This window comes from Sus scrofa, chromosome X (assembly GCF_000003025.6).
Source record: "Sus scrofa isolate TJ Tabasco breed Duroc chromosome X, Sscrofa11.1, whole genome shotgun sequence".
NCBI classification, from domain to species: domain Eukaryota; kingdom Metazoa; phylum Chordata; class Mammalia; order Artiodactyla; family Suidae; genus Sus; species Sus scrofa.
Window position 1 is genome coordinate 39,014,301 of NC_010461.5, and position 17,918 is coordinate 39,032,218.

General features: G+C 47.6%; 1 protein-coding gene across 2 annotated transcripts in view; it reads right to left on the reverse strand.

Annotated features, from left to right (window-relative positions):
• The window catches only part of MAOB (monoamine oxidase B), a 118,417-nt gene continuing 112,171 nt past the window's right edge, over window positions 11,673-17,918 (reverse strand). The window contains 3 exon segments of one of the 2 annotated variants that reach the window (NM_001001864.1): window positions 11,673-12,676; window positions 14,107-14,169; window positions 14,844-14,955. In NM_001001864.1, coding sequence (NP_001001864.1) covers window positions 12,524-12,676; window positions 14,107-14,169; window positions 14,844-14,955 — 328 coding nt within the window. In that variant the 3' untranslated portion in view covers window positions 11,673-12,523. 2 annotated transcript variants of the gene reach the window in all.

The following is a 17,918-nucleotide window of genomic DNA, read 5'->3' on the forward strand; positions in this document are numbered from 1 at the left end:
ACATAGAGCCAATAGTGCCTGACATCTTGAATGATGCCTAAGAGTCATGTAGGTTCAGTTTATGGGATCTCAGTGGAACTAAACAGAAAGAATCTCAGCCATTCTGCTCTGAAAACCAGTATCTAAGCTGACAAACCATGCACCTCAGACTGTATAGACACCAAATAGGTCCAGCTGAGAATTAGATTTTATTAAGAAAATGAGTAGGAGTTCTTGTCATGGCTCAGTAGTTAACAAATCCAGCTAGTATCCACGAGGATGTGGGTTCGATCCGTGGCCTTGCTCAGTGGGTTAAGGATCTGTGAGGTGTAGGTTGCAGACTAGGCTCGGATCTGGTATTGCTGTGGCTGTGGCTGTGGTCGGCGGCTGCAGCTTGCTCAGATTCCACCCACAGCCTGCGAACTTCCATATGCCACCGGTGCAGCTCTAAAAAAAAAAAACCTCCCCCCAAACAAAACAAAAACCACAAGTGTATTATCTTATGGTTCTGGAGGTCAAAAGTTTGAAATGAGTCTTACAGGTGTCAACAAAGCTGGTTCCTTCTGGAGGCTCCAGAGGAGAATTCATTTCCTGCATCTTCCAGCGTCTAGAGGTTGCCAGCATTCCTTAGCTCACGGCCACATTGCCCAATCTCTTGTTACCCCCCTCTCACTTTGATGCCCCTGCCTCTCTCCTATGGGACACTTCTCATTACCTTGGGTCTACTCGGATAATCCAGGATAATCTCCCTCTGTGACTATCCTTCACTTACTCACACCTGCAAAATCCCTTTTCCCGATCAAAGTAATATATTCATAGGTTCTGGGGTGAGGACGTGAACATCTTTGTTAGGGCTGGTATTCAGCCTGCCACGTGGGCCTCGATGTACTCGAAAACTGATGGGAACACCTTCATAAAGATTTAAAATTACATATTTGTTGAAACAATGTTTAATGTCTCCCCAGACATATGGACCCTCCACAAAAGGGTTATATGTGTGGGAGAGCATCGGTGCTCTGGGCAGAGAGATGGGGTTTTGTGTGACTGGAGCTCCAGCCCTTCAACCCCGGGGCACAGAGTAAATTTATTTACCAAATACGCCATACAAAGGCAATCATTTTTTTCTCGTGCAATAGATGAAAAAGGTTGGGAAGCCCTGCCTTAAGCTAGGATTTTTTGGGTACACACAGAGATAAGCAAGCCAGGACCAAGTATCACCATTAATATTTAGATTCAGCTAGGAAACCTCATTTGCAGGAGAAAAATTAAAACCCACTGTCATCTCCCTGGACCACAATTTCACATGGTGCCCGGTATCATAATGGTAATGACACAGCTTCAAACGTATCCAACCACAAATTCGAGTTTGCTGCTCTTTAATGATTTTACTTCCATTGTAACATGCCCTCAAAAGCAGGAATTTAAATGAGCCAATTAGTAACTGGAGGTCAGTCTGGAAGAAATAATTGACAAGACCAGTCCTCAGATCTCACCAGGGCTCCTTGGATTTAAATTGGAATCCAAGAGAGAAGCATTTATTCATTATTTATTTCACTACATCATTTATGACATGCCCAGTCTTAAGGGGAAGCTGGGTATCTGGCCGAAATACAAAATTAACAAATTAACAAGCATAGAAAGGAACAAATCCGGCTTCGCCTCAGCTCACGTCAAGGACTAGGACGGGCACGGGGCACATCCACGCAGGGTGCCCCAGGCTTCTTAATGTTGGGCCAACCTTCTTCTTCTTCTTCTTCTTTTTTTTTTTTTTTTTTTGCTTTTTAGGGCCGCACCCACAGCCTATGGAAGTTCCCATGCTAGGGGTGGAATCGGAGCTGCCACTGCCAGCCTACACCACAGCCACTGCCACATGGGGTCTGAGCCACATATGGAACCTACACCACAGCTCACGGTAACACAGGATCCCTGACCCTGAACGAGGCCAGGGATCAAACCCGCATCCTCATGGATACTAGTCAGATTCATTTCCGCTGCGCCGCAATGGAAACTCTGGACCGACTTTCTCCTGCACCCTTGGCATCCCCGCTCCCAGGCACATGCATGAATCTGTCCAAAGTAGAGACGTGTCATTAAGAGAAGATGATATTGGGAGAATATGAAGGTTTTAACATCAGGTGGGTGTTCCTAAGCGCTTGCCAGACCCCATCCTTCCTGGATCAATGTCCAGGAAAACTGGATCTGAGCCAGAAAGAAGGAGCCCATGCCTGGTGCAATCGCATCTCCTGGGGCAGAGGCAACATAGGGCGTGGTGGCCAGGGTAAGCAAAGGGAAACAACAGTCTCGGTGGCCAGGGGACTTTGGGGAGAAAGGTGGGCTAGCCATTCCAGGGTCCAGCCGTCCTTAGTCTGGGTTTTCAGGGTGTCTCAGGAGGTGGGCAGGGAATAACAACAGGAATATCTTTTTTTTTTTTTAAGGGCTGCACGTGTGGCATATGAAAGTCCCCAGGCTAGGGGTCCAATCAGAGCTATAGCTGCCGGCCTACACCACAGCCACAGCAATGCTGGATCCTTAACCCATGAGTGAGGCCAGGGATCAAACCCGAATCTTCACAGATGCTAGTCGGGTTCATTACCTGCTGAGCCACAACGGGAACATCTGAAATCTTTTTTTTTTTTTTTTTTTTTGGCTGAGCCTGAGGCATGCGGAGGTTCCTGGGCCAGGGATTGAACCACACCACAGCCGTAACCAGAGTCACAGCAGTGACAATGCCAGATCCTTAACCACTAGCCCACCAGGGACCTCTCACAACAGGAAATCTTAATCCTGGGCAACACTTTCACGTTCCCACACAAGGAGCAGAGGCTGGGCCTGCACAGCATTCCCAGGAGACGGCTGACAGCTCCTGGTCATGGAGCCTCTGTCTGGTCCCCTCGGGCAGCCCTTCTGTGAGAAAACAGGGACGGCGACCCAGTCCTAGGCCAGTGGTCTGTACTGAGCACCTGACCCTGCTCTCACCCACGTCTCCCTGCGAGGTGGGGGTCTGGATGGAACCCAGGTGTTGCCAACCTCCTTCCCCCTGCCCCCAGCCCCCGCTAAATGTGACCCCTGCTGAGGTCTGGGCCCCCAAATCCACCTGCATTGGTCTCCTGGGGCCTCGACTGAATCACCTGCCTGTCACTCCCACCTGAGATCTTGCGTCTGTCCCCTCACATGTCCAGGTCACCCTACCCAGCCAGGTGTTCTGTGTGATTGACCCTGCAACCCCCCCATGGGTTGGGGTGGGGGGAGGTGGAGAGCGTCCCTGGACCCAGCTGGCTCTCCTCCCCTTGGCTTCCTGAAGAAGGATATTCTGGAGCTGAGTGACTGAAGACAGAATGTACCAACGCTCCCAGCTGACAACAGCGAGAGGCAATAGTACTGCCTGCAGGTCCAAGTCCCAGGAGAAGGTTCTCAGGCCACAGTCAGCTGGGGAGACCAAAGACCAGGCTCACCGCAGCCTTCCCCCCTCACCTATCTCTATTTTAGTTCTCTTGCCCATCCAATTTTTCATAGCGCTCTTTCAAATAGGGAGCCTGTCATTCTTCTTCCTTCGTTTCTTTCTTTCTTTTTTGTTTCTGTCTTTCTAGGACCGCACCTGTGGCGTATGGATGTTTCAGGGCTAGGGGTTGAATGGGAGCTGCAGCCAAAACCTATGCTGCATATATCCGGACAAAATTTTCCTTAAAAAAGACACATGCACCTGCATGTTCGTTGCAGCTCTATTCACAACAGCCAAGACATGGAAGCAACCTAAATGTCCATCCACAGATGATTGGATTAGGAAGATGTGGTATAGATACACAATGGAATACTACTCAGCCATAAAAAATAACAAAAGAATGACATTTGCAGCAACATGGATGGAACTAGAGACTCTCATACTGAGTGAAGTAAGTCAGAAAGAGAAAGACAAATGCCATATGATATCACTTATATCTGGAATCTCATATACAGCACAAATGAACCTTTCACAGAAAAGAAAATCATGGACTTGCAGAATAGATTTGTGGTTGCCAAGGGGAAGGGGAGGAGCGGGATAGGTTGGGAATTTGGGTTAATAGATGCAGTCTATTGCCTTTGGAATGGATTAGCAATGAGATCCTGCTGTGTAGCACTAGGAACTATGTCTAGTCACTCATGATGGAGCATGATAATGGGAGAAAAAAGAATGTATACATGTATGTGTGACTAGGTCACCATGCTGTACAGTAGGGGAAAAAATAATGTATTGGGGAAATAAAAAATATAATAAACTTACCTGTTTTCTCTGGAAAAAATAAAAAAATCAAAGAAATCTATGCTACAGCCACAGCATCACCAGATCCTATAACCCACTGAGCAAGGCCAGGGATCGAAGCCTGATCCTCGCAGACATTATGTGAGGTTCTTAACCAGCTGAACCACAATGGGAACTCTAGGAGCCCATCTTTCTGGGGTCAAGCCATGAAACGTAACCTTTAGCAAACTCCCCTTCCGGTGCTGGTCCCTGGGAAGCCCTGGATGCATGTGGGACCCTCTGCCCTCCATCAGCAGGATCTTGGCACAATTTCTGTCTAAAAGTATCTTTCCTGTGTTTTCCTCTAAGAGTCTTAGAGTGTCTTGTCTGACAATTAGGTCTTTATCCATTTCGAGTTTATTTTTGTGCGTGGTGTTAGAGAAGGGGCTCATTTCATCCTTTTTTTTTTTCCCCCGTCTTTTTGCTATCTCTAGGGCTGCTTCTAAGGCATATGGAGGTTCCCAGGCTAGGGGTCTAATCAGAGCTGTAGCCACCAGCCTACGCCAGAGCCACAGCAACTCGGGATCCGAGCCTCGTCTGCAACCTACACCACAGCTCACAGCAATGCCGGATCCTTAACCCACGGAGCAAGGCCAGGGATCGAACCACAACCTCATGGTTCCTAGTTGGATTCATTAACCACTGCGCCACGATGGGAACTCCTCATTTCACCCTTTTATGTGTAGCGGTCCGGTGTTCCAGCGCCACCTATTGAAGAGACTGTCTTTTCTCCATTGTATATTCTTGCCTCCTTCGTTGTCAATGAATTGACCGTAGGTGCGTGGGTACGTTTCTGGGCCTCAGCAGGATCTTGGGAAAGGAGGAGGTCGCCAGCTAAAAGGGCACCAGGAGGAGGCCAAGGAGAAACTCAAGGAAAAGCTGACAGTGGAGAAGGAGGGCAATAAAAAGAAGGCCAGAGAATCCTGGGGAAGCAGGACTCATTGGGTCTATCAGCATCTCGCAGTCACCTCGCGTGGGCAAAGCCCAGAAATTCATTTTCAGGGTAGATGCTGTTCCTATTGACCACGACTTGACGAAGCTTATTCACGAGCAGGGTGAGACGTGCCAGCAATCCACGTGGGGACTGAAGGTGCATTTGGAGAAACCCTGATCCAGGAGGCTTTCGGGCCGACGCTGTCAGCCGTGTGACACAATGAACTAGCAACATTTCAAGCCAGGGTGGGCATGGCCCTGCTGAAGTCCCTCGGATTCCCCACCTACGCAGCGCTTGGCGTTCCCCACGTCCCGCCGCCCATCCGCCTCCCCTTCATCCACTCAACTGCCCCCACCATCGCCTTGTGGCATAGCTCTGGATGTTTCTGTTTGTTTTACTACCTCTATATGTACACGCACTGCTGGATGTTGTCTCCAATTCTTTGGAAAGTAGCAGACAATCAACAAACACATAAATACAGCAACAGATTGTTTAACCAGGTGTCTGAATCCGGAAATACAGAACTGACGTGTGGAAGGGAGAGTTTGAAAAAAAAAAAATTCAGTTTTAAAATCAGGTTATTCTAATCAAGGAAAAGCTGTAATAATGTAGCTTATAATGGATGGTCACAATAGTCTTTCTTTTTTTTTTTTTTAGTTTTTAGGGCCGTACCTGCATACCTGCAGTGTATGGAGGTTCCCAGGCTAGGGGTCGAATCGGAGCTACAGCTGCCAGCCTACGCCACAGCCACAACAATGCCAGATCCGAGCTGCATCTGTAGCTCACGGCAACTCTGGATCGTTAACCCACTGAGGGAGGCCAGGGATCAAACCTGTGTCCTCATGGATACTAGTCAGGTTCTTAACCTGCTGAGCCACAGTGGGAACTCCACAGTAGTTTTTCTGAGTGGATACATTGTGAGGGCCTTAGAAATATTCCTTTTGGAGATCATATGAGCAAATATATACCGAACATTTCCCACGTAATGTTTGGATGTTTGAGGGGCCGTCCGCAGACATTTCTCTGTCCATCTCAATCCCATGGCTCCCCAAGTTACATCACCAGCCCCAACTCTCCCCTACACTATAACAGACACAACCCATCTCCACTTGGCTGTCCATGGATATCTACTAGAGAGTTCCAGGCTGCTGCACTAGACCAAACCAGAATTGCCTCTGGCTTGGACAACTGCCCTGGCCTCTGAACTAGCCTCCTGCTTCCTTCCCTCCCTCCCAGGGTGTGGATATACCACTAGATTTCTGCTACCGTTGCTCCTGCCATACCGACCCCTTTGCTATTCTTTTTTCCCCCAGATTTTTAAAATTTATCTATTTTTTGCTTGTGCCCACAGCACGCAGCAGATGTTCCCAGGGCCAGAGATTGAACCTGAGCCACTGCAGTGACAACGCTGAATCTTTAACTTCTAAGCCACCAGCGAGCTTCCCTTTGCTATTCCTTGAAGGCTCCAACCATCCCCTTGCCCCTGGAGCTTCGCACTGTCTGTTTCTCCTGCCTGGAATGGTCTTCTTTCAAAGAGCATCATGTGTCACCCGCTTCATGTAGGTCACTGTGGGATTTCCAGGCTAGGGATCGAATCGGAGCTGTAGCTGCCAGCCTACGCCAGAGCCACAGCAACGCCAGATCTGAGCCGCGTCTGCGACCTACACCACAGCTCCCGGCAACGCCGGATCCTGAACCCACTGAGCAAGGCCAGGGATTGAACCTGCATCCTCATGGATGCTAGTCAGGTTCATTACCACTGAGCCACGAGGGGAACTCCTGGTATTGAAAAAAAAATTTTTGACCGCAGGTTCAGGGAAGGAAACTCTACTACAGTGAACTGGCCTAGGGGTAAGACAGCCATGTCAAGTTCAAGGGCACACGCTCAGGACCAGCCAGCATTTGGCTTTGCATGGAAATGGACTTTCGAGGAGAAGAAACGGAACCAAAATGGTTGGGGAAGAAATGCTTGAGGATGAGAGAGGTAAAGAAAGGTGAAAGAAGAGGCTGAAGGGATCCTGGATGGAGGCCAGAGGCTGACATGTCTCTTTGCTGGAGCTGGGATATGACTTGGCCGCGACTCACCGCGTGAGCTCAGCAGAAATGACAAGGACAATCACATCAGAAAGTGGCAGCTGCAGGGTAAGTGCAGCGTCTAATTAGATCAGCTCTTGCCAATACAGGAGTTTGGCTTCTAGTGTCCCCAGGCTGAAATGTCATTACCATCCCTCTTCGGGAAGATTTTTCAACTCAGATGAGGCTCCCTCAGCGCTGAAAAGACCAACTGATGGGAAACAAACAACAAACCCACCACCACACTACACCAAGTTATCTACACGTTAGCCTGGAGTACAGAGCATTCTAGACTATTCTATTTGCTTACAAGACTTCATTTCCTCGGAGTTCCCGTTGTGGTGCAGCAGAAATGAATCCAACTAGGAACCATGAGGTTGCAGGTTCGATCCCTGGCCTCGCTCAATGGGTTAAGGATCCGGCGTCGCCCTGAGCTATGATGTAGGTTGCAGACGTGGCTCGGATCCTGCATTGATGTGGCTGTGGTGTAGGCCAGTGGCTACAGCTCCGATTCGACCCCTAGCCTGGGAACCTCCATATGCTCTGGGTGTGGCTCTAAAATGACAGGGAAAAAGAAAAAGATTTCATTTCCTGTGGAAATGAGAACTTGTCCTTCTCAGTTTGGAGGCTAGGCTAAAATGGAAGTTAAGGGATCCTATCTGATGGTCCAGGAGACAAGATCCCTGTAGGGTGTACAGTGACAGAGGACTAGGTCACTGGGGACAAGCAGAGTTGATGTTTGAATGGAAGCAGATAGGAGGGAGGTGAGTGTTGGCAGATGAAAGACCTCTCAGTTAGTACAATCAGTTTCCATAGAAAACCTCGGGGAAGGGAAGAAGTAGGGGAGATCAGACCACAGGGGTTCAGTCGAGCCTTACGATGTCCCAGAACGTTGGTCATGGCCATGGTGATCCCTCAATACATCAAGCGACGCAGCAGCCACTCCACTGGACATTCCCACGCTAGGGGTCGAATCGGAGCTACAGCTGCCAGGCTACACCACAGCCACAGCAACTCGGGATCTGAGCCACGTCTGTGACCTACCCCACAGCTCACGGCAACCCCAGATCCTTAACCCACTGAGCAAAGCCATGGATCCTAGTCGGGTTCGTTAACTGCTGAGCCACGACGGGAACTGCTCCATTTGATTTTGACCACTACACAGAAAGGCCCTCGGCCAGGCCAACTCATGGGCCACTGGCCACTCACAGAGTTCTGTCTTTGACTCAGAACTAAACCCTAGTCCAGTAAGTTGTGGCCAAGATAGTAGGATTACAAGAGCAGGTGACCGATCTGCAAGGATTCACCTCTGGTTACAGTTTTCTTTCTTTTTGGGGGCGCACTCAAGGCACATGGGATTTCCCGGGCTAGGGATCAAATTCGAGCCACAGCAGTAACCCAAGCCACACCAGTGACAATGCCGGGTCCTCAACCTGCCAAGCCACCAGGGAACTCTATCTGACTCTATTTAAAAGGAGACCATAGGCATGGCAAGCAAAGCACCCAGTGTTTCATAGACATCTTTCTTGCATGAACTCTCATCAATAGATAGAATCAACTCAGTCATGCAACCTTAAAGACCTCAAATTGGGATTTTTTTTTTAACTTTTTCTGTGACCTACACCACAGCTGCAGCAGATACTTAACTCACTGTGCTGGGCTGGGGACAGAACCAATAGCTCCATGGGCACCAGCCAGATCATTAACCCACTGAGCCACAGCAGGAACTCTGGGATGTGCTTTTTTTTTTTTTTCAATAACTAAAAGGTGTCACATAGATATTTTCCCCCAAGATTGAGAATCTCTCCCTTGGACCCCCCCCCCAAAAAAAGCCATATTGCGCTTAACTTCTATTTATTTATTTATAATTTTAAGGGCCACACTTTCGGCATATGGAAGTTCCCAGGCTAGGGGTTGAATCAGAGCTACAGCTGCTGGCCTATGACACAGCCAGAACAATTCGGGATCTGAGTTGCATCTTCAACCTACACCACAGCTCACAGCAACATTGGATCCTTAACCCACTGTGTGAGGCCAGGGATCGAACCTGCATCCTCATGGATCCCAGTCGGATTCGTTACCACTGAGCCACAATGGGAACTCCACGACACAGCCTTTCTTTAGTCAAGCAGTTCTTAATGATCCAAGAAACATGGCTCACTCTTTAATTTGTTGAATTAATGATTAACTTTAAGAGAACACTGTTTCCCTTCATTCCAATTATTGTACTATTATTATTGTTGTTATTATCATTATTATTGGCCTCACTCGTGGCATGCAGAAGTTCCAGGCCATGGATCAAACCCGAGTTACAGTAGTGACCAAGCCATAGCAGTGACAATGCCAGATTCTTAACCACTAGGCCACCAGGAACTCCTATTCCAAGTATTTTATAAGCATCTTCTTTTCACACCCATATAGCTGGATAGTTAAAAGAGAATGGAGGCAGAACAGCAGGCCTCTGAGAAAGGCTCTACTCTGCATGTCCAAACCCTGTTGTAGGAGTTCCTGTCGTGGCGCAGTGGAAACGAATCCAACTAGGAACCATAAGGTTGCGGGTTCGATCCCTGGCCTCCCTCAGTGGGCTGAGGAGCCTGTGTTGCCGTGAGCTGTGGTGCAGGTCGCAGACACGGCTCCGATCTGGCATTGCTGTGGCCATGGTGTAGGCTGGTGGCTACAGCTCTGATTCGACCCCTGGCCTGGGAACCTCCATATGCCACGGACAAGGCCCTAAAAAGACAAAAAAAACAAAACAAACAAAAAAACCCAACAAATGAAAACAAACCCTGTTGTACTTTTGAACTAGGGATTCTTAGCCCTTGGCTAAGACCTTCACAGAGAAGGTCGGTTAAGACACTAGCTTTATTCCCAAGCTAAATTCAACTCTCCATGTAAAGCTTAGACATGTGGGTCTTTCCAAAGCTCCCCAGTAATTCTGGTCTGTACCCTCTGTGGAAAACCACTGTTTGAAACTCACTGCCTACCCAAGAAGAAAACCAGATTCAACCAGTTATTAGTGCTGCCTCAACGAAGATATGGTCAAGCAGGCAGTTGATGTTTTCAAAATGAGTATGAGGAGAAATGAAAATGAGCTCTCTGCAAAAGAGGCCACAGATACACTCTCCATTCTCTATTTCTTCTTTTTTTTAGGACGGTGCCTGTGGCGTATGGAAACTCCCAGGCTAGGGGTTGAATCGGAGCTGCAGCTGCAAGCCTACACCACAGTCACAGCAAAGGGGGATCTGAGCGAGACCAGGGATGGAACCTGTGCCTTCATGGATACTAGTCAGATTCATTTCCACTGCACCACAATGGGAACTCCCGAGGAATCTGCTGGTTTAAATCTCCCCATTTATCTCTCTCCCCCCTCCCCTCTGGTAACCGTAAGTTTGTTTTCTATGTCTGCGAGTGTGGATAGGTTTATTTGTGCCATATTTTAGATCCCACATATAAGTTTTCTCATATGATATTTTTCCTTCTCTGTCTGACTCAGTATGAGAATCTCTAGTTACATCCATGTTGCTGCAAATGGCATTATTTCATTCTTTTTCATGGCTGACTGATATTTCATTGTGTGTGTGTATCACATCCTTTTATCCATTCATCTCTTTGACCCTGTCTTAATGGATGTGTTGGCATTAGTAGTATCATGACTCCAGGGATTGGGGGGGATGTCTTGGAGGGGAGCATGCATTATATTTCTAGACAGATCCCCAAACCAAAATGGTTACAGGAGTCTTGGTTCTTTAAGGTCCTCATTTAGTTTCTAAAGTTCTTATAAATGCATGAATGTAAATGTCACGGTAAAATTGGGAAACTACACTATTACTGATTAATCTTGGGAGATTTCTTAAATTTCACTTGAGCTAAGAAGAATAACCTTCATTTTCTAAAGGAGCGTGTGAGAATGGTCATTTACGGATATAAAATACATCCTGATAAAAACTGTCCTTGGGAGTTGAGAGGTACGAGTGCTTTGAAATGATGATCTGATTTAAAAAGGAGTTCAAATGGGATTTAATGGACTGTGGAACTATAGTTTTAAAATTGAGTGTACCTAGTAAAAAGCTTTACGCTGATAAGGAATATGAAAGGTCGACTAAAATATTATAATTATCTTAATGGTTAAAGCCTCTTGCTTATTACTATGTCAATTATTTTGACAGCCTTTGGGGAGGGGGGAAGCAAGGAGCTCCGTCTTTTAGCGTCCTTATCATATCATTATAAACCATTTAGCAAGGGCTCACACCCACGATGAATCACACAATCAAAAGGCAGCACCATTTGAGCTTTAAGGACATTTTGACTAAATGCTTTTAAGGCACAATTATATACCTAATACTGGCTCTTGATTTGATCTGTCCAAACCTTCAAGTTATTACCCCAAAAGAAAAGACAACAGACATCCGGTCAATCAACTTTATTTTTAATTACCCAAATGTATACCAACCTTTGTATCCAGATACAATGGAGAACACAAATGGAAGAAAAGACAAGATTCTTACCCAACCTCCTACCCCCCAAATTAAAATGAGCTGAAGACACAGTACACGAGATAGAAAGGGAAAGAGTCGCATCTGAATAAACCAAAACAATTTAGCACAGAGCAAACCACGCAAGGGGACACCACCAACAACCACAGCAGGGAGTGGAGGAAAGTGATTGGGAAATTCATCCTGGGGGGTGGGAAAAGCAAGGGACCCATGACCTAGGGCCCCAAGTACCAGCGGCTTATTGTGGACACTGGGCAATTACATTCCATCTCCCTCAGCTTCAGTTGGCTCAACTCTAAAATAGAAAAAAGGACGAGGTGGTCTCTAAGGTCTTGCAACTGTAACAACACAGAAGTCTAAGGACCAATGCACAGAACTTGGAAGATGTGGACACGACAGCCAAGCGGAAGGGTAAGCATAAAGCCACAGGGGTGGGAAAAAAGGAGATTTTTGTGCATGGGCAAGGAATATTGTAGGAGAGCAAGGACCTTTAACAAGCCTGTTTAACGACTATAAAGATTCGCGGGCCAGTAAACCTGGGAACGAGAGAGACAGAGCGCTAAGCGACGGAAGAGATACTCCGCGGGAATCAAAATGGAGAATGAGAGACGGGGCTTCCTGCGACCGGAAGTCGGCCTCATCTCACGCTCCCACCTTAGTCTACATTCTTTGGGTCTTCATGCAACGTTATTACAACTCCTTCCCCAAACCCACACACCACACAGAATGAGAGGAGGGTGAGAGGGTGTGGTTACAGAGGCCCTCCCTTCAGACCCGCACGAGTAGCCCCCTTTTGTGGGCCAGGTAGCCGAGAGCAGTGGCTGAAAAGATGGCGGTCAATCCAATCAGCCTCAGCAGGCCGGGCACCGAGGGCAAGTGTCTCTCCAAGAAGGTCGTGGTAATGGGCTTCGCAGGCACATCCTGGGTTCAGAGAACACTTGGTGTCAGTACAGGGTTTGTGCCCTTTGCTCCACAAAGTCTGTATTTCCTCCAGGTCTTGGAACATGACCCGCTCCTGCCAACCTCTAGGCCATGAACCATCCTATTCCCTTTGCTCAGGACATTCAGCCCCATTCCCCACTGGGACCCTTACCTAACTAATTCTGACCGCTAACTTCGAGTCTCAGTTTATACCTCACTTCCTGCGTGAGCCTTTCCGGGATCCCCAAGCTAAGAGGAACCCCTCTTTTTTTTTTTTTTTTTTTTTTTGTGAAAGCTCCTGGGCCAGGGACAGCATCCAAGCTGCAGCTGCGACTACATCAAAGCTGCCCCAATGCCAGATCCTTTAACCCACTGAGTGTCAGGCTGGAGATCAAAATTGGCACTTCTGTAGTGACCCAAGACACTGCCAGCCTCCATCACAGCCACAGCAACGCCAGATCTGAGCCATGTCTGCGACCTACGCTGTAGCTCAAGGCAACGCCGGATCCTTAACCTACTGAGCGAGGCTCGGGATCCAACCTGCATCCTCACGGACACTGTGTTAGGTTCTTAACCTACTGAGCCACAACGGGAACTCCTGCAGTCAGATTCTTAACCCACTGTCCACAGCGGGAACACATGACGCCTTCTTTTTACACTCTCAGTCTGTCATCATCATCACACTTGTGCTTTTTGGTCATCAGCACATGCTGAGCTCTGTGAAAGCACCGCTGTACCATTATCCCAGCGAATAATGCTGAGCAGGTGCACAGCAAGTGTTTGCTGAGTGAATGAATCTCTGGGCCACTCAGTGTGCAGCCCCATCTCTGACAGAAGCGCGAAGAGAATGACTTCGCAGCGGCAGGGCTGTGCTTTTTGACTTCGCACTTGACCCAGACGAACAACTTGGACCTTCAGGACCCTCGTCCTCTATCATGCATTTCATTCTGTCCTCCACGTGTCCCTTCCTTCCTCTGAGGGAAATTTCCCGAGGTTTTATTACAAAATGATAGGTAGACTGCAAATGCATTTTACATCTAAATCTGTTCTGTTTCATTCCGCTCCTCTGCCCGCCAGACAGGGGATGCTGGCATATCTTCCTTTCATTTCCCCCCACCCATCACTGGCTTAGAGATTACTGAGCAGGCATGTACTGAGTCCTTCAAATGTCTAGAACTCTCTGAGTAATGCCTCGTCTGACCAAAAAAAGAATTTTTTCCCTAATAATCTGCCATGGATGTGGCAGCTACAAATTGATCAAAGTTCTTCTAAAGCTCTCACCTCTGCCCTAACCCGTGGCATCTCTTTAAACCTTCATGGGTTGAACCACTTGGGGAAAGGTATGTGACTATCGACAAGCACGTGCAATTTGCAAATAGTTGTTTTCAGAGGAAAGAGATTTAAATTCACGAAAAGAAAACATAACCCACCACGGACTCTGGTTCAGACTGCCAGATTTCATCTTCTGGGATCTTTCCCATAGCATGCAGGATCTGCAAAGCAAGAGCAGCTTGGTGAGTTAACAAAAATGACACCATCTTGCTCCTCATCTGCTTTTTTTTTTTTTTTTTTTTTTTGTCTTTTTGCCTTTTCTAGGGCCACTCCCGTGGCATTTGGAGGTTCCCAGGCTAGGGGTCCAATTGGAGCTGCAGCCGCCAGCCTACACCACAGCCACAGCAACGCTGGATCTGAGCCATATCTGCGACCTACACCACAGCTCACGGCAATGCTGAATCCTTAACCCACTGAGTGAGGACAGGGATCGAACCCACAACCTCATGGTTCCTAGCCGGATTTGATTCCACTGCACCATGACAGGAACTCCTAATTTTTTTTTTTTAAGTTTTATTGATGTAGAGTTGGTTTAGAATGCTGTGATAATTTCTGCCATACAACAAGGTGATTCAGTTCTATACGTACATAGATCCATTCTTTTTCAGATTCGTTCCCCATCTAGATTATCACGGACTAGAGCAGAGCTCTCTGTTCACTGTTACTTTTGGATTATGGTCCTCACTTCATCTGAGGCCACTGTTAAAACAGGGTTTCATGGTCCTTCGCCTGGAGGTTAACGGGGAATCGGCCTCCAGGATCGGAGACATCGCAGACCTGCTGGTCAGGCCCAAGCGTTGCCTTCTCCCCCACAGCCCATGACCCCAGGTCCTACCTCTCGGGCCGCTCTCTCTCCGGCCTCCACGGCCCCCTCCATGTAGCCACTCCAGTGCGTGGCAGTCTCCGTGCCGGCGAAATAAATCCTGCCGACTGGCTGGCGTAGAACCCTGGAAATGCAAGCGAAGCGGGAGAAACGGTCAGTTCTCAGAGCCAGAGGAGAGCCTTGCGGTGAAGGCCAAGGCTGGGCGGGTCCTCAGACCCTAAACGTCTGGAAGTACACCTGCAATTCTGGAACAATGTCCATCAGTTCCTCCAGTTCATGCATAATCTTCTTCTCTCTTTTTTTTTTTTTTTTGGCCTTTTAGGGCCACACCTGCGACATATGGAGGTTCCCAGGCTAGGGGTCCAATCGGTCCTATGGCTGCCGGCCGACACCACAGCCACAGCCACAGCCACGCAGAATCTGAGCCGCATCTGCGACCTATCCCATAGCTCATGGCAATGCCGGATCCTTAACCCACTGATCCAGGCCAGGGATCGAACCCACATCCTCATGGTTCCTAGTCAGGTTCGTTAACCGCTCCTTGCATAATCTTTGTCACAGGCAGAATGGAATAAAAGACCAAGTTCACTCCTGCACCAAGTGCTTATGGGTAAAGAGACTCACATCGGTGGGGATAAAATAAGTACCTGCTTTGCGTACATCAAGTCAAGGACCATATGTGCCCAGGCATAGATAGCTCCTTTTAGAGTTCAGGAGCTTTGAGCAAGGAGACATGTGCACCCAATTTCCCACCCAGGCATTGCAGCAATGAACTTGGCAGATCACTTCCTCTCACTTGAGCTCTGGCTTCCCCATCTCTTAAGGGGCATGATCCAGTGATTTTCTTCTTCTTTTTTTCTTTTTGCTTCTTATGGCCGCACCCGTGGCACATGGAGTTCCCAGGCTAGGGGTCCAATCGGAGCTGTAGCCACCAGCCTACAGCAGCCACAGCCACAGCAACACGGGATACAAGCCACATCTGCAACCTACACTGCAGCTCACGGCAACGCCAGATCCTTAACTCCCCGAGCGAGGCCAGGGATTGAACCTGTGTCCTCATGAATGCTAGTCCGGTTTGCTACCACTGAGGCATGATGGGAACTCCCATTACCTAATGATTTTTTTTTTTTTTGGTTTACGGTACATGCTTTATTAAAATGGTGTGGGTATTTACAGTATCTGCAGATTACCCAATGATTTTTAAAACCTTTTCTCTCAGTAACATGTAACAAACCTCTGCATATACCCATGACTCCAAAACTACCATTCACTGAGCACTTAGCTACACAAAAGGACAAAAGTGCCACAGCATTTGGCTTCTACGGGGGCAGTCTGTTGTTACCATGACAAAAATACCGTAAGGGAAGTACCATCAACATGTCATTACTAATCCTATTTCAGGTTTCCATTATATCAGACAATAGATGTGGTGTCCACAGCTAACACCCAGGCTCTATCTTAGCCAACACTGTACCCCACTGGGCCTTTTATCAGAAAACCAAACGAGCTGGCTTGAATTGGCGGCTTTTCCTTCACTTACTCTTATTGGTGCCATCGAGAAATAAAAGGGGGAGTTCCCGTCGTGGCTCAGCGGGTTAAGAACCCGACATAGTCTCCTTGAGGGTGCAGGTTCAATCCCTGGTCACGCTCAGCGAGTTAAGGATCCAGCATTGTTGCAAGCTGTGGTGCAGGTCGCAGATGCAGCTTGGATCTGGCATTGCTATGGCTGTGGCGGAGGCCAGCAGCAGCAGCTCTGATTCTACCCCTAGCCCAGGGGAACTTGCATATGCCGCAGGTGTGTCCATAAAGAGAAAAAAAGAAAAGAAAAGAAAAATTTTTAAGAAAGGAGAAAAAGGGGAAGAAAATAGAAGAAATTAAAGAATACTAGAATGCTGATAATAATACATGGCATAATCTGGAATTATCCACAGCCAGCATGGGCTAGAGAGCCTAAGGTATTAAGGAAGGGTTTTTGGAAAAAGAAGGTAAATTTAGGAGTTCCCTGGTGGCCTAGCCGTTAAGGACCTGACACTGTCACTGATGTGGCTCAGGTCACTGATAAGGTGCAGGTTCCATCCCTGGCCTGGGAACTTCTGCATGCTGCAGGTGCAGCCAAAAAAAAAAAAGGTTAATTATTTATTTCCTCCATATTCATTAAACAGTGCTTCTTCCACACTACTTGTGCATTGTTTTCAAACAGAGGGAACCCAAACTGGAAACCCCTGGGGGGCCTGGCCAAATCCTAGAATTAAATATTAGAAGAGAGAATAAAGGCTTAGCAGACTAATCATGTTGACAGTTGAAATGTAAAAATGTAAACTACAAGAATTAATTTCAAAGAGGCAAAGATATTGTCCCTCCACTTGTCACGTGGAAATAATCTTCCTTTGGAGGGAAAAAAAAAATCCCAACAGCTAGGGAAGAAAAGTTCCTGCTCCTTCTCGGTCATGAGAATAAACAGACACTATGGGATATTCCCGTGTACATTGCTTGCGGCCTGGAGGAATAAAATAGTTCCTTGTGGGTTTTACTACTTCATCGTGACAGTTTTGCAGCCTACGAAATAAACACACATTTCTCAAAGTAAAAAATCCTTAAGAAATGTGTGTTTTGTTCTTTTTACTAAAGTTGTACTGTCAACACTGCCCTCTGTCTTCCACCCGGAAGCAGAACATGTGCCGTGTACTTCCTGGGCCATGAAGGTAAGACTCCTTGCAGTATATCCCAAAGGTCATGGACCTGAAGGGTCACAGGAAGGACTGCGGGCCAGTTGTCCTTGCCCAGGTTGAGCGTTGTGTCACTAAATCACGCTCTGCCTTGGTTCCTTCCCTGTAAATCGAAGCTAGTCATATGAAGCCTGAAACATGCCCTTGGGAAAGACTCAAGGACGTGCGATCGGTGTCACCACCAATGGCTGCTAGGCTGGGGTTTATCTGGCTTCTTTCATGTGTTCGGGGTCAGGAAAATGCTGACCAAAACCATCAGATATTTTCTCACAAGCAGGTTTTAATCCTCCTTTGACTAGTTTTCAAGGACAGATTGATTAGCTGTTGACATTTGCCACCCCCTTTTTTTTTTTTTTGGCTG